This window comes from Cavia porcellus, unplaced genomic scaffold (assembly GCF_034190915.1).
Source record: "Cavia porcellus strain 051 isolate PalLab524CR breed Dunkin Hartley unplaced genomic scaffold, mCavPor4.1 scaffold_26, whole genome shotgun sequence".
In the NCBI taxonomy this organism is placed as follows: Eukaryota; Metazoa; Chordata; class Mammalia; order Rodentia; family Caviidae; genus Cavia; species Cavia porcellus.
This window is the reverse complement of record NW_026947509.1, coordinates 51,200,961-51,224,721: the sequence shown is the minus strand read 5'-3', so window position 1 is coordinate 51,224,721 and position 23,761 is coordinate 51,200,961. Positions and strand designations below refer to the sequence as shown.

Sequence of the window (23,761 nt, the reverse complement as noted above, 5' to 3'; positions counted from 1 at the left end):
TTATAATTAATACCTAAAATTGCTATTTCCCCAAATGCATTGTTATCATTTCACCTTGGAAATTTTTCATAAGAATGCATTTGCACTTATAACAGTTTATTGGAAGAATTGAACTCACCGTAGGACTGAAGATGGCATCATTGATAGAATGCATGTGCCCATAGAGTGACTGCTCACATTTGCCCTAGGAAGACAAAGCAGAAATAAAATAAAATTCCATCTGCTATGTGAAAGAAATTGAAAGTTCATTTCAGTAAAGCTTTAGAGTATTTTTAGCCTATTAATACAAGTAACACATTCTAAAGATAGAAAATATTAGTTTTTGTCATTAAGCACCATCTGGAATCGGACAGGTTGGATGTGGTGCCATGATGCTGGTAACATACAAACTACAGTTCTTGCTTTTGTACCCTGAGCTAGTGATGAATCCTTCCTAAGTATAACTTTCTTTTAACACAGCATTTTCAATAGTGCTAGGCTGGGGCTAGAGATCTGTTATGGTCAGGGGTTGTAAAGAGAATAATTAGAATCAGGACAGAGAGTTTACAATATTTTATGATGGTCACCCAGAGTTAACACAAGAAAATGCAGGAAATATAGAATATTTAGCCAAGGGCCTGGATCCCACAACAATGTCCTGCATGAGTGCAGCTGAAGACCCAGAGCTCATGACAGTGCCTCACCTGAGTGCAACTGGAGGTCTAGAGACCATGAGAAGGTCTCATGCTAGACTGTTTTACAAATCTGCACTGGACAGGCCCAAAGGTCAGGGGTGGAAGTTAGAAACTCTATGCCAGCAGGGTGAAGGAGCTGTGCTGGTAGGTTGAGGGTTCCACACTGAGGCCGAGAAGTCAAGCTCAAAATAAAGACCAGGGCTGTCCTGAAAAGCACCACAGCCATCCTCAGTGGCACCGCGGTCTGGAGCTCCTTTGAAATTAACAGTCAAATACATGCGAGAAAGCCAGCATGATGAGTTTGTCCTGGATATTAAGTGGCACACGTCTTCTTCTCTGGAGCCAGGAAGCTATGCTTGATGTAAGGACCAGAGCTTCCACAAAGTGAACCATAGCCACTCTCACCAACAAGGTCCCGAGCTCCTCCATAACAATGTTAGAACTCACAATGGGCAAGCTACTCATGATGAGCTCCTCCAGAGAACCAAGGGCTCAAATAGCAAAACTTAGAGAAACCCACAATGCCTCTATTTTTGATGGCAACTTTCCTCAGGTGGAACATCTATGCTCAGCACCATGCTGATTTCATTCAGCTATGTCAACTTAACTGTTGTTAAGTTGACCACCAGTTTTTAATTCATAACAAGATCTTTATATTTTTTCCTAGTTCTTTTAAAATTACAGAATCACAATTTATTCCATAAATTTTCAAGTTTAGCAATAATATTAACTCATGGATAAAAGTGTTATAAATTATATACAGTGGTGTTTTAAAATACAGGCTAAACCTTTGGTGGAAACTGTACTTCGTATTTAACTTCTACTTATCTTTTCTAAAAGACATTAAAGTTCACTACAACAACTTCCAAAATTCAGTTTAAATGTTTTCAGGAAAGATGGATTTGTAACACACTACAATGAATATCTACAGCTAAGACTTTTCATTTTGACACAAACATGTAGAGAAAATTATTGACTATATTATGGAAATAATTCAAACTATTTAGAACAGAAAAACTGCATCGGGAATAGGTTTTGGAAACTCGTGTTACAAGTTTCATTTAACAAATTTTTGAACAATTAATTTATTAGATATAATTCTAAGTGTTCAGTATATGACAACCAGAAAAACATACAAAGAACCTTTGCTACCTAATAGCAAAAGGTAGATTTTCTTAAGACAATATTTAAAAGTGTTAGGAAATGATAAGCATATAAAAAGAAAATATCTGACAGGGTTAGAGATATCAATACCAAGATTGACATCCTGGGACTCAGAGAATGAGACCAAAGTGTGTTGCTTTGACCTGCTGAGGTGGAAAGCCACTCTCAGAAGCCAGCTATCTCCAAGTTCCCTTCCATGACTGAAGGAAGCACTTTCAAAAATTATACAGTTGTCCTGGAACTTCCTGAAGATGTTTCAGCATCCCTGGGATGGCAGACTAAGGATTGTCACCTCATCTAGGAAGATTCTGCCATCGCTACTGCTTGTTCTTCGTTTTAAAAAAGGAGTCATTCACAATCTAGTGCCTTTTTTGGGGGGTTCCGTCAATTTTCCTAAAAGTCCTTTACTAGAGTTTTGAACCTGCTTAGGACCTCACTTTCCATTTCCTGCTCCCCAGCAAAGAAGGTATTTCACCCATCCGTCCCTCCTTTCATTTTCATGTTTCAAGAATCCCCATGCGGAGGCACGTCCGTAACTTCGTACACTTTTTCTCTCATTTGTCTGTCTATTGTTCACTTCCCCAGCCTTCAGAGCACACGCAGGAAACTTCTGTTCCTCTAGTGACTCAGGGAAAATCATATCATCAAGCCGAGCGATCCAGTTTGGCCTCATTCACAAGGTAAGATCTGAACAAAGACTGTAGGTAGTATGGAGTTAACAAAGTAGATAGCCAGAGAAAGAGTATTCCAAGCAGAAAGAAAAGCTGGAGAGAAAAAGTCCTCAGGTGGGAGTTTGCCAGCCTGCTTCTGAAACAACACAGCAGCCACTGCAACTTCAGAGAAGTTAGAGGGCAAGAGAGTGGATATTCCCAAACAGCTACATCTTCTGTCATTCACTACCTACTGTAGGCTAGCAGAGAGATTGCAGGAAGAAAAAACACAAAGTGAGCTATTTGTGGTAAATCATAATGATGGTCTCTCACTTTTGTTGGTCACTAATAAATTAAGCAAAATTTTCTATCACCGAGCTCAACTTGGACCTCAAAATTGCTGCTGTATTCAGCAAGTTAAATTTCAAACATTTATTTACAGAATCAGGGTGTGCTATTAATCCAGTTTTCAGAATGAAAAAGTCCCCTAAATACATTTAAATTTCACACAAATGTATATAGACGTTACCCCACACTCGTTGTGATTATGGTTCCATACCTAGATACTGTTATGCCTTTAATAATGTTGATAACTTCAAATTATCCCAATTCCCAAAGAAGAAATAAATTACATATAAAATCAAACAGGAACAGTGTAAGATATTATAATTACTATTATTTTTATTCTAGGAGCATTAATAGCTCATTTTCTTTAAGAATTAATATGCAATCATCTAATGCTATACTACATACTGAGTTTTAATATTTTTAAAAGTTTTAAATTGACCAATTTGCTTTATGGTATGTTTTGCACTAATAAAATGTTTGATTTGGCCATCTCTATCTTGTGAATTGGTAAACTACTTGATTAATTGGTAAGGAAAATGTAGTTTTCTGATTTCAATCCTGAATGCCAAGTCAGTTCAAAGCAAGGTCTCCAAGGCACTCCTGAAAAGCCCTGGAAATGGAGGGTTATAATGGAAGTGCTGACGGGCCACATTTGTGCTGCTGTAACAAAACCTGACTCGAAGATAAATGTTTCATGAATTAAGCAAAGTTAAAAAAGCTTTTCTATCCAGCTTTGTTCCCAAGATAAAAGTGAATCTACTCTTTTTGAGGTGGAGTGAGTATGTGGGTTACTAATATTCTAGTCTGCAAATACCCTTCGTCAAAAGCAATACCCAAACTGGGACATTCAACTTTGGAATATCTTATCTAGTGAATTCTTGTCAGAATTGTTTCTTTTCAAAGGAGTAGAAAAAGAATTAAAAACAGGGCAGAGTTTTGTGTTTTTCAAATTATGATGTGACCCAATGCATATCTCTTTGGTAATTGTTCTCTCAGAGAAGTAAGCTTGTGCAATAATGGGTTTTTATCACTGGTCCGGGTGGGGGTAGCAACGCCTGGTGTTTGATTACTGGGTCTGCCATCCAATAGCTGTGTGACCTTAGACATATTACTTCACTTCTTACTGCTTCAGTTGCCTATTGTGTACAATGAGGTAATGGTACTTAACCTTTAGTGTTGTTAGGAGAATTAATTGAGCTAACAATGCATGTGGAATTTTGGTGTAATGGATAACACAAAAAATGGCTCAACAAATATTAGCATATGAAACACTGATGGACTTCCTAAGCGGCACCTCCAGTGGTACTCCTCCACTGAGCTCCAGATCGGAGTGTCCATCTGCCTCCTTACAAGGTTTGAGAGACTTTCTCTGTGCCCTCCGATTTGCTCACTGTGGGCCTCTGTCCTCTGCCCACCCTGTTCTCCACTAACTACAGCACTGGACTTCTGGTCCTCTCATTTGTGCTTGGGTTGGCCAGAAGAACGCACTTGCAAGAGATTTACAAGCCAAAGGATCCGAGGATGAGTAAAGCACCATGAGTCCTTTCCTGTTCGGCTGCAGTTTTGGTCAGTAATTTATCCTCTGTCAAATTCCTGTGGCACAAGGCCTCTTCCACAACGTGACACACATGGCACTCAGTAAAGCGTCCCTTTCTTCCACTTTCAGGTCTGAGGGAAGCAACGGTTTCCTAATATTTCAGGACCCAGCTGGTACTTATGTGGCTCCCTTAAGCCTACCGACTAGGTTTCACCTTCTACGTTTTACAGGAGAAAAACCAAAAAAAAAAAAAAAAAAAAAAAAAAAAAAACCACCAGCATCTGGCTTTAAAATGATTGGACTGAACAGCACCCTTAGAGACAGACACCTCTGGAGAGCTTTAGGAGCATCTGCTCCTGAGACATCTGTTTACAGGCCAGGGATGCAAGCCTGGAGACCTTCCCCTGATCTTCTGCAGATTTTTTTGCTTTTCAGAGCAACCTCCACTGATTTCCACACACCAACTAGATATGGTGTGTGGAAAATAACAGGCTGATCTGTGAATAACAAGTAGCTTAAATTCCCATTCAGAAGCCTCCTCTTCTCTATCAGGATAAGAAAGATGGAGGGGTAAGGGAGGGAGTGGAAAGGAAGGGAAGGAAGGAGGAAAGGAAGGAAAAGGCAGGTACAGAAACAGAAAGTTGTTACACTGGTCTTTCCATTTCTCTAATGATCTAACATTTTCCTCTTTTTATGATACACAAATATATTGTCTTTTAATTCTTTTTTCAGTGGGGCTCCTGACCCCTGTCTTACCAGTGCTCAATTCAGTAAAAGAAGGTCAGCTAACACAGCCTCATTCCCTGTCAATTTTAGGACTTATTCTCCACACACAACTTGCTAGTCATCCCAACTTGTCCTATACTTATTTTAGACTGCAGAAATATAATTTAAATACTCAACTTTCCTTACACCTTCACTCTTCCCACAGCCCTCATAGTTCAACCCAATGCCCATGCACCACCACCCCTGCCCTTCCTCTTCCCTCCTCCCTCATTGATCCAGCAGTCTGGGACACTTCCAGCCCTACACATGGCACTTATGCTTTAGTTCATCTCAAGGAAACTCTGTTTTCCCTTGTGTTCCACCATACCCTATAACCCCAAAACACCTAGAGGGCCTCAAATGTCTTATCTACCATCTGCTAGTGGATTCTTAAGGGTTACACTTTCACCCTACAACACACCAATTCTTCCTGTACTCAAACCAGATGGTTCATACCAAGTAGTACAAGATCTCAGCGCCACCAATAATACAGTCATGCCAACTCACCCAGTTGTCTCAAACCTCCATTACTATTCTGTCTCATGCTCCTCCCCCCGCCTCTCAGTGCTAGACCTCAAGAATGCCTTCTTTACTATACCCCTACATCCTGACCGCCAGGATCTCCTTACTTTCACATGGACAGATCCAGACACCTTTCAATCTGCACAACCTACATAGATAGTCCTACATAAGGCTTCAGGGACAGCCCACACTTCTTCTTTGCCACTGACCTTGCAGCAATTGACCTGTAACTTAGTACACTCATCCAACATGTCAGTGATCTCCTCCTTTGTTCCCCTACCCACATCTCAGCTAACTCAACATGACTACCGTCCTTAACTTTCTGCCCAAGGACACCGAGTTTCCCCAACCAAGGCTCAGAAGGCTTCACCACTTAGGGCTTACTCTCTCTCCTACCATGTGTACCATAATTTCTGATCACACAGCCTTATTTTGTGACCTCCAGATGCCAGTTACAAAAAAAAAAAAAAAAAACAAAAAAAAAAAAAAAAAAAAAAAAAAAACAAGGACTATCTTTCTTAGGCTAGCAAACCTTTTTCACCTTTGGATCCCTAAATTTTCCTCTCTGGCACAACTTCTGTACCAAGCTTCAAAGGGATCCCTATCAGAACCAAAGACCCCACAGCTCCAATTCATTCATCATTTCTCAAACTTCAGATGCTTTACTTAAAGCCCCAGCTCTAACTCTCCCCAATCTTATCCTCCATTTTATACTATACACCTCCACTCACAATGCAATGCTATAGGGGTTCCAGGACACCAAAAGGGGCCTTCATTTCAGGCAGCTTACCTCTCTTAACAATTAGATAGCATGGTGTGTCGATGGCTTTCTTGCCTTTGTACACTGGCAGTGACAACTATTTTAACTCAGGAGGCAAAAAAAGTGCACCTTAGGACAAACAGTCACAATTTACTCATCATATCGCCTTGCTGACTCAGTCTCCCAGAAGACAGTCCCTGCTCTGATGACTACATTACGCTTTCAACAGATGACCTAACCTTTATACAAGACCCCACAGTCACAATCTCAACTAGCAGCACCCTCAATCCAGCAACTTTATTCTCTATCTCAGGAGGAAACACAACTCCTCTCCATGACTGCATTGAAGGCCTTCAAATGACTCCCACTCCTTTCCCTCACATTAGCAGCACACCTCTACCTACAGCTTCAGATACACGGTCTGTAGATGGAAGCTCAACAAACATGGACGCTCAGAATGAGAGCAGGATATACTGTAGTCAGCAAGTCTCGGGTGACTGAGGCAAGCCCACTCCCCCAGGAACATCTCACAGAAGATGAAAGTCATAGCCTTATATGAGCTCTCACACTAGCCAAAATAAATAATAAATATATGCACAGACTCAAAGTACACTTTTAGTATCCTTCACTGTCATGCTGCCATATGGCAGGAAAGGGGGTCTCATCAGCACTCAGGGGACCCTTATCACAAATGCACCTCTCATTCTTAAACTACTAGAGGCAGCCCAATTCCCAAAACTGGTAGCAGTCATTCATTATAAGGGACACCAGGTTTCAACAGGCTTTATCTCTCAGGAAAATCCCTTTGCAGACACATAAGTTAAACTAGTTGGTCAATAGCCGTGTCCCTCTCATCTTCTTCCACTAGTTCCCAATTATCTTCCCTCTCCTAAGTACTCTTCAAAACAACAATTGAAGCAAACAATTGCTTCAAAAACCAGAATACACACAAAACACTCAAGGGTGGATCTTCCAAAGGTCAAAACTTGTTCTTCTAGATCAGTAGGTTCAAGATATTGTTACTAATTTACACAATTGTTTTCATGTGGGATCAATGGAAGTCTAGGACACTTGGCCCCATTGGCCACACATCCTTCTCTGAGGGCTCTCATCCACCAAATAACACACACCTGCCATCTCTGTGTTCACAACTTTCCTCAGGGACGTGCACCACTATCCTCTTTTCCTACTCACCAGTATTGCAGAAAAGCCCCTGGTCAGGATTGGCAGATAGACTTCATTCACATGCATAGATACAGCACCATTAAATATCTTCTTACCCTTGTCCGTATCTTTTCAGAATGGATAGAGGTCTTTCCTACAGCCAGAGAAACTGCTGATATAGTGGTAGAAGTATTATTAAAGGAAATCATTTCCAGGTTTGGTTTGCTTCAGAGTATGTAATCAGACAATGACCAGCTTTTATTTCACAAATCACTCAACAGGTTTCCATAAGCTTAAATATTACCTGGTGCTTACATGTAACATATCACCCACAGTCCTCAGGAAATGTAGAAAAGGCAAATATACTCATAAAACCTCACCTCACAAAACTTATTCTAGAGTCACAGCAGCCTTAACCTCAGCTTTTTCCCTTAGTGCTGATTAAACTTAGGGCCCTTCCCGAGCACCTACCTTTATAAGCCCATTTGAGCTCGTGTATGGGTGACCCTTCCTGTTACACAATCGTCCTTCTTCCTCAGACTTCCCTCTTTCCTCTTGCTGATCATACTCCAATTTTTTCCCTTGTTTGACACTTGCTGTATCAACATGCCGGCCTTTGTCTCCCTCAACCTTCAGATGAAACATCTCATGATCCTCCTATATTTCCAGGAGACTTAATGTATCTCAACTTTCCCAAGCCCACAGGTACAGGACTCCAACCAAAGTGGACGGACCTTATCTGTTCTCCCTGGCAACCCCAATAGCTGTCAGGGTTGCTGAACTACCGTCTTGGTTCTACATCACCCAGACAAAAAAGATAATGCTCATTATCCAGTAATCTTGACCCAGAACACACAGAATGGTCCTCCCAGGCCTTGTACCCCACCCACTCTTGCCTCACTAAAAATCAACAGCTACAAATATCCACTTCACAGATGCTTTGCTATTCAAACTGGTTTTGGGTCCCCTACTGCTGTGTAGTTCTTCTCTCCACAGTAGCCCTTCTACCAGTCTTTCCCAAGGGCTCCCATATTATACACAAGATTGCCTTCATAGGGTTCTTCATGTTTATGATTTGGCTCTTCACTGCTGTCAACTGTCTAATAAAACATGATGTTCCTCCAAATTTGGAGATTATTCCTAACTCCCCTTCACGACCACAATTCCACTTTCCCCAACCTATAACTTCTGTTTTTCCAAACATGGAGGTGTAGCTGGCTACACTCACACCATTATTGCTCAGGCCAACTGGACTTCCGGACTTTTAATGTTTTAACATCCCTTGGAGTGTGCTCGCTACTACAGGTACCCATTAGGGACATCCTGTGAATGCAACCACTGCCCCCAGTTTTACCTCTGCCTTGAAAACCCCAACTATGTGCCATGTTTTGACCATTCCAGTTTTTATTACTCCCTACTGGGGTTGTGAATCCCTAGGAAGTAATGATCTTCAATTTTGGACAAGTCATGATGATTGTATCTACATTAATATAACTATCACACATACATGCTGAACACAGGTCTTACATGTTCACACAAAAAACTCAGAAACATTTTCTCTACTTCCTCACAGTCAAACTTTGGAATTTCAACTATAAATTGCCTCATCTAACAAAACCTCTTATGTTTATTACACTTCACTGAAAGCTTCTCCCTACTGTACATCAAAGCACAGACACTCTTTTATCTCCCTTCTTACCTTCCAGTCTCACTCCTATGCCCCTACTCATACCTTGCCTTCTAAATAACACTTACCAGTTTCTAAGAACAGCACTACAACTGTCAAATGACAATGCTCATCTCTCCAGTTATTAGCTATGTCTACCTTTGCAACAAGATCTACATATGGCTTATCTGGTCCAGATAGACCAATCCATCTTTCAAACACAACCAATAGCCAAAATTGTTGAACCTCTAACACCAGCTTCTGGACAACTGTGGCCTATAAATCTGACATGTATATACCATGCCAATGACTCCAAGGCCACTTGACTCCAAGGCCACTTCAAATGTAGGTACTTTATCTTCTTTGCAATCACTGACAAAATGTGTCTCGTAAGTCATCACCAATATGCCACCCCATGGACAATTCTGTGTCTATGGGCACAGAGCACATACCTGCCTCCTGTCTCCCTTCGGCAGTGAATGCATGGATCCTGGATTGAATGAACCTCAAAAGTTTAACCACACAAGGAGCTATGAGCAATAAAAAAAAGATAACAGTGATGAAGGGGTCTGGCAGGGCTTGTATAGTAGCAGTAGTGGCCCCCCAAGTAACACTCCGTACAAGAACACAAATCATAGAGGGACAACAAACTTCTCTCACACATCTCATACACTTAACACAGAGCTGGAATACCTCCTCTCTTGACAGGAACAGGTATCTTTTCAGCTATAGGAATGGGAGCAGGGTGACTAGAGTGAATGCTCACTTTTATACTCAGTCATCAGAACCTCCATCAATATTGTCTCTAAATCTGTTAACTCACTTCAGGACCAGATTGGTTCATTGGTTTCAGTTGTCCTCCAGCAGGAACATGCACTCAATGTACTCACAGCTAAAAAGGGGGCAAATGCACAATGCTGGGGGAAGAATGTTGGTATTTTGTAAATCAATCAGGTATTATAAAAGGACAGGCAAAAAGGCTCAGAAAACTTACAGTGGAATCTGGTAAAAGATACATATCCTCCAATTCCACTCCATGGTCTTCCTGGTGGCCTATAGTAGATTCATGGGCCCATATCCTACTTTTCATTTTAGACCCCCTCATCACTATTATTTTTTTTCTTGCTCATAGCTCCTTGTGTTTAAACTTTCAAGGTTCATTCAATCCAGGATCCATGCATTCACTGCCAAAGAACTCCTCATCCTCAGCAACATCTCCACCACATGAGTTCGTGTGAAGCTTATCTGTCATGCTATCAACCCTCCCATCCCAAATATGATGCCCCTGTTCAGCACGAAGTAGCCAAAGAAGCATGCCTTCCCTTAAATATCAAAGGACGGGAATGACAGGTTTTTCCCATGTGTGGGTTAACATGGCACTGGACAGCACCTCCCCATGTTCTTTAGAATCCAAAAGTTAAAGCTCCCCCTTTTCATGCTCCTGCACTAATGCTCCTCCAATCAGCTGTCAAAACATCATTCCACCCGCCCCTTTAACTCTAGCCCTGTCCATTCCAAATAAAGCCCATAGGTTTTTCTTGAACCTTCCAGAGGGTGCTTGTGTTTCTTTGGCAGCCTTCCTATTCCCGCAATAAAGGCCTCTTTTCTTTCTGCTTTTTTTTTGGTTTGTTTGTTTCTTTTGCACGTTGGAAGACCAAACACCTCAAATTTAAAGACTCAGTCCAAAAATGGGTATCTGAAATGAATACACACTTCTCATATGAAGAAAAACAAATGGCACATAATACATGAAAAAATGTTCAGTATTGTTGATCATTTAAGAAATGCAAATTAAAACAACATTGAGATTCTATTTCACTCTGACAAGAATGGCTATCATCAAGAAATCAACCAATAACAAATGCTGACAAGGCTGAGGGGAAGAAAAGCAACACTTGTCCACTGTTGGTAAGAGTGTAGACTAGTACAACCACTGTGGAAATCAGTATGGAGATTCTTCAAAAACCTAGGATTAGAGGTCCCACTTGACATAGCTATTCCCCTTCTGTATATTTTATCCAGAATAATTGAAAACTTCATTCCAAAGAAATATATATTCACCCATGTTTATAGCAGCACAATTTTTAATAGCTAAATCTTGGAAACAAGCCAAGAGCATCAAATGAGGAATGGATAAAGAAGACATGGTATTTTTATATAATGGAATAATACTCAACTCTAAAGACAGATAAACTCAAGGCTTTTACAGGTAAGTGGATGCAACTAGAGAACATACTTAAGGTCCAGAGACCATAAGTGAAATAAATCAGACTTGCATGTGTAAACATCATACTGTCTCCCTAGATAAGAGAATGAAAGAGTAAATAAGTTCCAAAAGGTAGAATAAATATTGTGAAAGGGAAAGTAACTGTTCATGATTAAAGAGCAGCTGGATGGAGAAAAGAAGAAATGAATGAAGGGAAATACACACACACACACACACACACACACACACAAGATAGATAAAAATTTACTATTCATTGCATTAGTTCATTGAAAGGAACAACTAGTGCTTGTTTTGTTTGATTAATTTTGCATGTCTACATCTGATAATCTGAGCAACTATTTTGGAGACATAATATGCAATATAATAACCATGGTTAATTTCCTATCATCTTGTTTTAAAATTCTGTATCTTTTAAAATTATTTTTAAAATAAAGAAGAAAAAGAACTCAATTCAGTTTCTCCCCAGAAAGGTTACATTTTAAAATGCTTTTTCATGTGTTGAAGTGATTTTTATTTAGTGATGTATAATTTATATACAGCAGAATGCTCAGATCTTAATGAATTTTTATATATGTATATATCTGTGTTTCTGTCATTCAGATTATGATATAAAATACTTCTGTCACTTCAGAAAACCTCCTTATTGCTTCTTCTGTAAAAACTGACTTAATTATCTATAACATTTGGGGAAAAATATAGGCATATGTCTATCCTATGTATATTCAAATACAATGGGGGACCACCAAATGAAATTTAGTCTCACATTTCAGGTCATCCTTAGATATAACCATGGTGAATTGCAATTTTTGTGCATTTCATGGACTAGTTTATGCAGATAAAATTACTTTCCCTCGCTAATTGATCTATCTCAGTTATTACATAAAAGAAAAATACTAAATGTGCATATTATTAAGAGATAGTACTATACATTGCATCAGTAAAGAATGAAATACTGGAATAAAACTAAATTCAGCCCATTGGAATATTTTTGATAATATCTCTTATATGTATAAATTTCAAGCTAAGTACTTCTCACAGACTTTTAATCTTTGCCATATACAATCATCACTATATTAAATTTCCATGCATAGTTGGAGAAATTTAAACAAACTGATTAGCATAATGCCTACACAAGTAAGAGATATTACCATTGTAAGATTAACTTGCAGTTTTCTATTCTTTACTTATTAATATTGGTCACTAAGAACAAAAAGTCACAAGTCTCTCAGCGAAAAGACTTGGTCAATATCCATGGTAACCAATACCAGAACTAGTTTTAAGTTCATCTCATCAACTAGTAACAGTTCTATAGCCTTGCATACAAGCAAGCAATCTGAACTGATTTTAGAGCTCTGTAATTAATCAATGACAACTAACTTCAGTGAATACTCCTCTACCAGCCAAACAGCAACAGACTCTGGCTTTGAAAGTCAGCCAGTTGGCCAGATTCACTACAATGACCCTGTTTCTGAAGCTGATCTCACACTTATTTGGCCTCTGAAACCAGCAAAAAGCATTGACAAATACCAACTGCTCTGCGGATGCCCTGCACCCACTCCTGTCTATGTAACCAACACTGTGCAGGGCAAGCCCTGCGATACTGGGTATAGGATCAGCTGGTGGAATTGCTCCATGAGTATACCTATGACCAATGTAACTGTTCTGCTCTCAACTATAAAAATATGCACAGCTTTTCAGTTGTGGATACTGACTGATGTCATCTTTTGACACAATTAAGTGGATTACTTTATTAAATTTTCTCTAACCAAGTACCACACACTGGATGGCTTAAACAACAAAACTATATTTCCTCATAGATCTGAAGGATAGAAATCCAACAATGAGCGTCAGCAAGACTGGCTTTGCTATGAGGCCTTTCTTCTTGGTAGTGGATGGTATAGCTGGCCTCTCTGTATCCCATGATGGTCTTCCCTGTATACGGAGCTGTGTCCTTACCTCCTTCCATAGGTGCAGTAGTCCTACCAGACAGGGCCCACACTAATGACATCATGTCACTTTCACTGCCTCTCTAAAGATGCCATCTCCAAATATAGTCACTTTCTGAGGTACTGAGAAATAAACATTCACATACAGATTCTGAGGAGTACAATGTAAAATGTGCTGAGGTGAGCTTTATTTTGTCTTACCTTGCTACAAAAATTCACCTATAAAATTGCTTTATATTATTAAATATATTTTGGATATGTTACATGACTGTTACATATGTTACATGAGTGGACTTATGTGCAAAATGAACAGCTGTGAATTTTATAATTATTTCAGTACCTATGCCTGAAGAGACTTGAACGTTATACATACCCTAATGACCTAGGACATGGTGTCCACAGTGAACCTGCTTGGTTTTGACTTTGTTCTTTCCTGGTTGCTGTGTGTAACACTCTGACCCTCAGTTTTTCCATCTGTACCATTAATATAATAATAGTACATACACAACAGTGCACATTTTGAGGATTTAACAAATTGACATAAAAACTGTTTAGTTTGCTGCCTGGGACATGGAAAGTGCTCAGGAAGTGACGCTGTGATAGAATGGATAGAGTCTCTTGTCTTCATCACTTTATAATTATAACCACAGTGATGAACTGGCTCATGGGAGATAATAAATAGATTTAAATTAAGGCAACATCGTGTGAACACACACACACACACACACACACACACACACACAAACAAACAAATACACACATGCACAGACTGAACCTAGGAGAGGCAATAACTGTGTTTGGTGAATTTTCCCTTCACCCTGTGTCCTTTGACTTTTCAAGGAAATTCAAGCAAAAAAGAATAGCCTTCCAAAGTTTAGTATTTTATAAAACAACTCTCACCAAGAATTCTAAGAAAAGAATCCTTGACACTGCTATTCGGTATCTATTTAATGGTTGTACATAGTAGAGTTTTGTGTAACACTGTTCCTGCCTATCCTGAAGCACCTGGTCCTGTCTAGAGCCCCCACCAACCGCATACAGCACAAGACGGAGGCATTGCCCCTCAAGGCATCATTCCTGTGCATATTCTTAGCAAAGGAGCTCTTCTAGAAAAATACTGAAGAACTTTTAAAGAATGATTCTCCGATTAAAATGTAGTAAAGTTAGAGACTTATATTATACAATTTTATACTTAAAATTCTATGACCAACAGAAATGGAAATAGATCTTTTGCAAACGGGAAGTGGTCCAGGAAACTTAGGGCAATGGGCAAGAGGGAGGATAGGGAAGTAAAAAGGTACACTGTATAGGTACCAAGGGTCCACAGTGAATGTAAACAGTGTATGTAGTAAACATGAACTGAAATAATATTAATACTAATAAAGAAAATGAGAACAAAGGATTTAGAGATAGAGGAAGGGAGGTGAGAGTGGGAAGGGGAATAAAAATTATCAAGATGTGTAATGTACACACTCCAGAAGGCAAATGTCATGTACAGCAAACATATGCTAATAAAATAAAATTAAAACCAACAAAAATCTGTGGATGAGAACTCTATGAAATTTAAATATATTTTTAAAGAGAAAGAAAATTATGTCAACAGGTGAATGGAATTAAAATTGATTTACACTGTGAAAAATAAAATCTACCCCTTGCCAAGTGGATATAGTTCTTTCTATTACAGCTCTTACCTTAATTATAAAATTTTAAAGTTCAAGTCAAATGAGTTTTATGAAGATTTTTTAATTGAGTAAGATTAAATAGTTTAATGTAATAGAATAATTTACCTAGCATTCATATTTCATATAAACTTAAGAAATATATTTGGGACACCAAAGAACTTACAGAATTACAAATGATTAAAGAAAGATGCACCCTATTATTATTACTGAAAGAATACAACAGGCCTGTAAATTGGAAAGCATAAGCATTAACAGAACTCCTGTTTTTTGCTATTCCGTGTAAATAACTAACCATGTCTGTGAAAGATTGATTGCGGTTTTTAAAATGTTTGCCGAATCCATGTGTAATTAAGGTGAGTTAAATATGCAAATCAAGCCTAATTAGCTTCATTTATTAATGTTAGTTTGCTTGCCTCTATGAAATTTCTCCTGTGGATCTTTCTTGGCGTATGGCATTTTTTATTTCTTTGTTCTACATTTAGCTACTGAAAAAACAAGCTGTTTCCAGAAGGAGGAAAAGCTTTCACACAGGGTTCTTCAAGCTTTTCAGAAATAAAGTTAAAAAAAATTTCTCTAAGTAGCATGAAAACTGACTAAAATGTTACTTTACACACACACACGCAACACACACACACACACACACATATACATGTACACACACGCACATACACACATTCCTGGTCACCTTCTGTTAGATTACATTTAATTAATTTCACTTCATCAAAGTAGCAAATCTTCTGGGAATTTCTTTTGATGAAAATGAGCCTTTTGTCACAATATGTTGAACACAGCACACCAGAATAGGGTGTAACGGCACCATCTAATGAACCAAAGTTGTCTGTGGAAAGGCTTTTCCTGGACAAAATATCTACATTTTCTTGCTTTAACAAAACAAGTTTCCCTATGTAAAACCATCAGCCTCATGAAATTTATGTAGAAGACATCAACGGTCAGGGCTTTCTACAAGAAATATAATTATTGTACACAATGCAAAAGAAACACAGCATAAGGGTCAGAAACATAAAAACAAATATTTGAAAAATATTAAAGCACAGAGTCAATGTATCCAAATTCTCATAAGAAAAATAAAAAGCTAAAACAAATCACCTGTCATGGAAAACAGACTCTAAATTTCAACTCTTTCAGATTTTTAATTACTTCTTTTTACCACTTTGCCCCACAATTCAATATCTCCAAATATAATAATAGTTTTACATGGTTATTGATTTTATTGTCTAAGATTTTACTGTTTGTACAATTTTTATTCAGTTGGAAATCATTTTTCACAGCTTCTGGTAAACTATGGATATTTATAAATAATAATTTTATTGTGGTTAAAAATTAACCTAAATTTAACATCTAAACACATTTATCTGTAGAGAATTTTTTTAACCGGTAGGTACAATTGTATATAACAGATCTGCCAAACCTTTATCTTGTACAAGTTTATATACATGTATAGGATGTAAATTCTATGGTTAATATTTACTTTTCAAGTTATGAAGCCAGATACTAATCTTCCATTTTCTATTAATACTTATGTGACTTTTAAAAATTATTGGTAAAATTGGATAAACACATATTCAGAAAAAAACCTTCAAATATTAAATATTCACAGTCTTATAACTGGTAGTTTTCCTTCATTCAAAAAGCATTTATTTAAAATCTACTAAGTGCCAAGCACACTGCAAGAGTAGGGTGTTTAAATTAAAATTCATGCTAAGCCTGAGACCATAGAGTCCACACTTCAAAGCATGTATCTCCACCACCCATGAGAGACGTGTGTGATGAATTTGAATTTCTTTATCTGCATGGGGGACATAAAACGGTCACTGGTAAACTGACTAAAGAGAGTTTTAGTAAACAATGGAATCCTTGAATCCTTGAAGTAATCCTCTGGCTTCCAAGGATTCTTGCTCTCCAATATGCAACCTCTTCCCAAGTTCTTGCAAAGATCACACCCAAGGACAGCATCAGTGTGAAATTCCCAGTACGGATGCCTCACTAGGGTGTGGTTTCTCAGGCACAGCTCCTCAAGATCACTCCTCTCAAAGCCAGGACCAGCGACACTAGGGAAGAAAGTTAACTAAGAGAACGTGCCCTACATGCATTGTTGAGAGCGCACAAGACACTGTATATTCAAGAAAATGAAAGCACAGAGTTCTCTGTCCATTACAATTCTGAAATTTAGGGGTGCACATTTTGCAAATTACATGATTAGGTGTCAAGACCTGGGGCTAATTCTTTATGACTGCGTTCTATTAGACATTAGTAAGCAAAATATACCCTAGGGAAAGATATTTTAGGGCAGAAATTATCAACCTTTTAGATGAAAAAGAATCAGGCAGAAAGCATGTTATATATATTTTTTACATTAAATTTTTTTGAAACAGTCTCGCTATGTAGTTCAGGTTACCTTTGATCTCATGGTGATCCTCCTGCCTCAGTCACCCTGATTGCTGAGATTACAGGCTTGTACCACCAAGCCAGACTGCAAAAGAGTCTTCTTAAGTGGTTCTATATATAGTCTCTGAATCAGTGTTCTAGAATGAGGTTCAGACACATATATTTTCATTAGCATGCCATGAAATTGAAACATGTGCTTTAGGAAAACAAACTAATCTAGTTTAGTACTTCTCAAATGTTTATTTAATTGACCTTGTTAAAATTCAGATTCTGGAAAAAAAAAAGAAAAAATGCAGGTTGTGAACCTAGAGTAGGTCAATGGTATACTGATGAACTTCTTTTCTAAAATAAAACCCTCATTTGTAGCATTTTCCAATTCCAATGGTATGAATATTCCTTTCATGGACACTTTCAAGCTACCACCTCTATGTTATTGAACTTGGATTTGGGAAGAATTGAATCAATTCCAGCACCTTTGTATATAGCCTACAAATCTGAGTTTCTAATAAGCACTCAGATGAACATCACCCACCCATGGTTCATGTAATAATAATAATAATAATAGTAATAATAATAATAATAATAATAATGGTCCAGATGAGAGTCATAAGAAGCATCCTGGGGAAAGTGGGATTTTGTTTTATTATTATTATTATTTTTGTGTGTGTCCTGGGGAATTAACCCAAGGTTTTGCACATATTAAACACATATTGTACTGCTGAGTTACACCCCACAGCTCAGAAAATGATAATTAGATGAGATTTAGACAGTATCAGACAAAGTCATGTGCTAGAGGACAAAGATTATCAAAGAGTGATCCTAGAGCACAAATATTGATTTATAATGTTTATCAGTGATTTGATGTTACAATGGCAGATCTGTCATTACAACAGAAACCCAAGGTGTACAAAGCCAGTCTTTAGTAGAAAAGGTTTGCTAAATTGTGCATTAAAACATTAATAACTGCAATTCAGTTATTTTAATCAAGCAATATGTGTGTGCATATATATGTGTATATATGGTACATATATTTAAATGACAAAGCTTTAATCACAACTATAGAAAAAATAAGATCATACAAAGCAAAAATACAAGCATCACTATGGTAACAAATTTGAAAATTTAGAGCAAATTGATTAATTCCTAAAAGAAAATACATGACGTACATATTTATGAATTACTTGTCAAGATTAAAGTGAGACTTAGAGACATGACATTTATTTCCAGAACAGTAAAGGAAACAAAAGCTATATCAATGTAAAGGCACAAACTAAGGTGCTGAGAGGTAAAGAAGTCAGCCTTGGGTCCCAGGGAGGCAGTAATGGCAGAAGCAGCTGCAGTCCTGGGGGCTGAAGGACCAAGGAAAACTTTGATTCAACAAATCTAAAAGACCTAGAGGCAGAACAGGAACTAAGGCTTCCCAGCAGGGTGCAGCTTGGCGAGTGCTAGCGTCTCTGGAGATGCACACTGAGCTGATTAATGCTTTGAGTGAAGGTGATTCAGCTGCAGCGCAAAGGCCCGCTGCTGTTTAGGTGGAGAAAGCCACAAGGAGCGCCACTCCAAAGGACACAAGCAAGGACCAAGTCCTGCGTTCCTCCCCCAGCCCCCTACCTTCTCACACAGGAAGCTGTCAATCCTTAGCCCACCCTCCCTGGAGATGGGAATCACAGGCTTTCCCAGCATCACAGAGTTGAGTGTAAAGAGCTGGGTGTGTTAGTAATTGGCGCAGGTTTAAAGTGAAAAAGCTAACAGCCAAAAGTTTTCAATAATATGCTTTCAGTGGTAAAAGATACTATATGTAAAATAATAGGATGAAATTTCATTTATAAAAAATTTGCAATGCAAAGCATGGATAAAGAACCTTTACATTTAATAAGAAGAAAATATTCCCAAAGAAATATAGCAGAAGGATATAAATAGATCACTCGTATATGAAAAAATATCAATGGACAATAAATATGTGACTAGATATTCAACGTCACTAGTAAGTGAAATACAAAAGGAAGATAACTGCCCGTCCACCTACTGTTGGCAGGCCTGTAGGGAAAGGACACTTCCATTTATCCATGCTAGAAATGTGAGCTGTTACAGGTGTCCAGAAAGGCAATTTGATACCATCTATTACACTAACAAAAATGATGTTTCTTAATCTTACAATAAAAGTAGCACATATATAAATTTGTAACTATGTTTTTGTAACATTTAATAGTGGCAAAAACCTCACAATAAAATGCCTGCCCACTAAAAAACAAACAAACAAAAAACAAATGATTTTGACAGAAAGTTTTACTGTTGGGCCTAATATACAATCAATTAAATAATAAAAAAGGATTTTCCTAGTTGAGTTTGAGTTATTTCTGAAAGGTAAGTTTGAGAACAGCAAAATGCCTATAAGCACATATTAATAAAATCCTATGTCGTACAATGAGAAAAGGCCCTTGGTGTTTGCAGGGTGTCTGTTGTTCATCTTATAATTTTTTTTCATTTCTGTTGAAAAAGGTGCAGTTGGACTACTAATTGACCTCTGAAAGATATATTTTAATCAAGCTTTTAAAATATTCCTTAGATAGAAGAGCATGAATAGGTAAATGGAAAGAGATCAGAAGAAAAGGTTACAGGATTAGATTTCTACAAAATCATTTCTACATGTAAGGGATGATAAAAATACAGTGAACATTTAAATAAAAAACGTATTAAAGTAAAAGTCACCAGGAATGATGGGATAAGTGTATTTGAAGCCTGGAGAATATGATGAATATTTTGAGAGGGATTAACTGCAATATGTCCATTACTGCAATATTTTTTAAAATTTAAGCCATCGTATTCTTTGATCACAATTCACAATTCTTTGATCAAACATTTATGGCAATTTCTGTCACATGAAAACATTATAGTGTGTCTTTATCCATATTCTTCATGACATCTGGTTCTGTGCAACTCTGGCTTTCCCCAGTCAAATGACCACAAAAGGTACTGTAATGTGTGTGTGTGTGTGTGTGTGTGTGTGTGTGTGTGTGTGTGTGTGTTTTAAATTTAAGGTATCTATTTGTCAGTCACATCTTAGAAGAATAAGAATATGAAATGTGCTGAAAAAATTTTTCATATAGCAAGCACTCAATAAAAGAGCTCTTATTGTGTCTGTTATAAGCAAGGGGATGGTCAGAAAAGGATTTACACACAGGGAGTCAGCAGCGCAGGGAGACTGAACTCAGGAAAGCAAACGGGAGACTTGTTTTGGTGTTGCTGGTAGATCCCCAGTTTCCTTCTCCACACTCTCACATATAAAATGAGTTTAACTGTAGCCAGCATTTTCGCTACCTAAAGACAAGCTGAGACTCAGGAAGCAAAACTCCTGAGCAAAACTATTATGAGACGTTAGGTTGTTCATTTGTTTCTTCTTAGTTTTGTTCGTTCATCTTTTAACACATAGTTATAGAAAGACTTCAAAAGCACCCATGGAAGCCTTGTGGAGATATAAGTATCTGCTCCTGAATCGACTCAAACATAATGATGAAAAGATAGACTTTAATGAACTCATCATGAATAATCACCCTGATAAACACTAAGGAAAAAAATGAGGATGCTTGGAACAATATTTTATGGGTTTTAAAGTCAGCAGTTTTTCCAAGAAAATTATATTTGAACTGAGATTTAAGTGATAGAAGGAATAAAGTACTCAAAGTGGATTAGAGGCACAAGCCAAGCTTTCCAGATTGTTTTTTTTTTATTTTAAAAACAAACAAAAAAAGAATAAAAGTGATGATACATAAATTTCAAAACAAAATAAAACAGATTCAGTTTTTATTAGACTGCTAATTGGTTTTGCCTCTTGTTTGGATCATTCATATCTCAGCTGAGTCTTTTCTCTTGGATTCTTGGCACTGTGGTTGACAGATGTTAGTAAAGAAATCAAGAGAAAGTGCCTCCCTCTGGGGAATTTGAACTAGGTCTCATGATCCAACTCTGTTTCCTGTATAGCAGCTGCTTTTGAAATACTTACTGAGTTTCTTAGGGTTTGGAAGCGAAACTGATCATTGTTGCTCTTTATTTACTATTTTGAGTGCTCCAAATTATTCTTAGAAAATCTTTTTTTTTTGCTCTTATTTCTGTTGTGGTTCCACTTTCTCTTCCTCCTCCCATTTCTCTTATCCTTCCTTTCTTCTTCTCCTCTTCCTCTTCCTCCTTCTTGTTTTCCTCCTCCTCCTCCCACTTCCTCTTTCTTTTCCATTTTTCCTCTAATTTGTTACCATGATTATTACACTTTACATTTCCTTATAGGTCTTCTGCAGAGGTTATTATTGATTTATGTATAATCTTGTATTTCATTATTTGCACAAATGTATGCTTGTGAATAATTAATGTCACCAATGGAACATACTCCTCATTTGAAAACTGAGTTTGATGGCAGTGTATATCAGAAAGGCAAGCACCTATGTAAGTTATCTGGGCTACAGATACTCATATCTTACCAGTGCATAGAATTAGGACTCTCAAAGACAAGTAGAAAAATGGTAAATATTTAGAATATTATATCAACATGATTTGGTAAAAAACTAGTCCTAGGCTGAAATTTTAGGGGTAACTCTTAAATCTGGTTTTGTAGAAGGAATTTCTTAGAAAGCCTCACAGAATGGTAAACTTCGAGAGAAAAGATCACAATTATAGTTTTGTTAGTGTCATTCCAACTGTCTTTGAAAAGAGTAAGGGTAAGATGCTAAAAATGTCAATAGAGACAGTATTCAGAGTTCTAGACCCAGAAGATCGATTAAATAAATAGATGATAACTTACAATGTGAGGCTGGGTGAGAATGCTGAATAATTCTGAGGGAGAACCAAAGCACTCACTTTAGAAAACTTCCTTTATTTAAGATAGGTATGGCAGCATGTGTTTGCAGGCCCAACACTCTGGAATGGAAAGGATGATCACTGGTTCAAGTCCAGCCCATGGGGCTTTTCTAGACCTTGTCTCAACATTAACAGAAACACAGAAAAGCTGTAGTGAGTTCCATCCCCAGAGGGTGGCATGTAAAAGGAGGTATGATGAGAATGACAGGGCAACAATGAAAACATATGTATATTTGCAGAATAAATTTTTAAGAAAATAAGTCACTAGATCAGAAATTAGAGAATCCTAAAGTTTTTAAGACACAATAGCAAATGCCTTGATCAAATTCACCAGCTTGAACCCCATAATATTTATTTAATTATTGGTCTTCCTTTACTCTTTTTCCAAGTAGATAGTACTTTTCAATTTAATGTTATTAAATTCAGGGTAATTTATTTGGAAATTCTTATTTTCTCAAAAATATATTTCCAATTCTAAAAGTTCAAACCATAAAATATAGCAGACCTCGTTATACATTTGCACATCCACTTCTTAGAGACAACCAGATTGCAATTTCTCAGTTGTTGTATTTTATGTAATCCTAGTAATTTATTCTCTGTATCTAAATGAAAGGCTTAAACATTTGTGTATAATTCACACATTTTAAATGTTATCTTTTGAGTTCTCATTTATTATGGGTAAATATTAAGTTGTCAAAATATTATCCTGTACTCCTCACCCCATACTTGTAATATAACATTTGTAGTCACATTGATAATGTTTATATCGTTAGTATTATGATTTATCAAAATTAGACTTATTTTTCATAAACTCTTCTCAGCTAATTAACTTATTTTTTATCTGCTACATATTATTTGTGCCCATTACAAACACCTCTGTCTTCTTTTGACAATTTCTGCATTCAGTTTTCTACATATTGAGAAAGATTTAATGATTACTTTAGTAAGAAGTTAGAATGAGCACCTAGGAGACAGCAGTAGTCAAGACAAAATCCTTGGCTATAAAGGAATTTATAGTTGAAGTTTTCAGAAAGGTATCCAGGGAAGACATATAGAATATATTAATATATTTCCTTTTAGGTACATATTACTACTTTCTACAATATGTTTGCTTTTGGCATTATTTAAATATTCAGCTAGATTTCAGTTTGGAAACATTATAATTTTTTATATGTATCTTCTAAAATAAAATTGCTCAGCCTTTTAAAGTTATTTCATTTCCATTGCAAGATCTCAATATCATTGTCATACAAGCATTATAACACCAATACATTTTTCCAATTTTCAGGTCCTGAAATAGTTTAGACATCATTGGCCTTATTGTGTCTTCTGAAGGGTGAAGGATGCATTCATAAAACCATCTGGTCCCAGAAGTGGTTTCAAATGTTAGATCTCCAGTGATTTT

General features: G+C 37.4%; 1 protein-coding gene across 2 annotated transcripts in view; it reads right to left on the bottom strand.

Moving 5' to 3' along the window:
- Spag16 (sperm associated antigen 16) overlaps window positions 1-23,761 on the bottom strand; it is a 997,476-nt gene that overhangs the window by 275,131 nt on the left and 698,584 nt on the right. For both annotated transcript variants that reach the window (XM_063237454.1, XM_063237455.1), the window contains one exon: window positions 119-184. In XM_063237454.1, coding sequence (XP_063093524.1) covers window positions 119-184 — 66 coding nt within the window. The remainder of the gene's footprint in view (window positions 1-118; window positions 185-23,761) is intronic.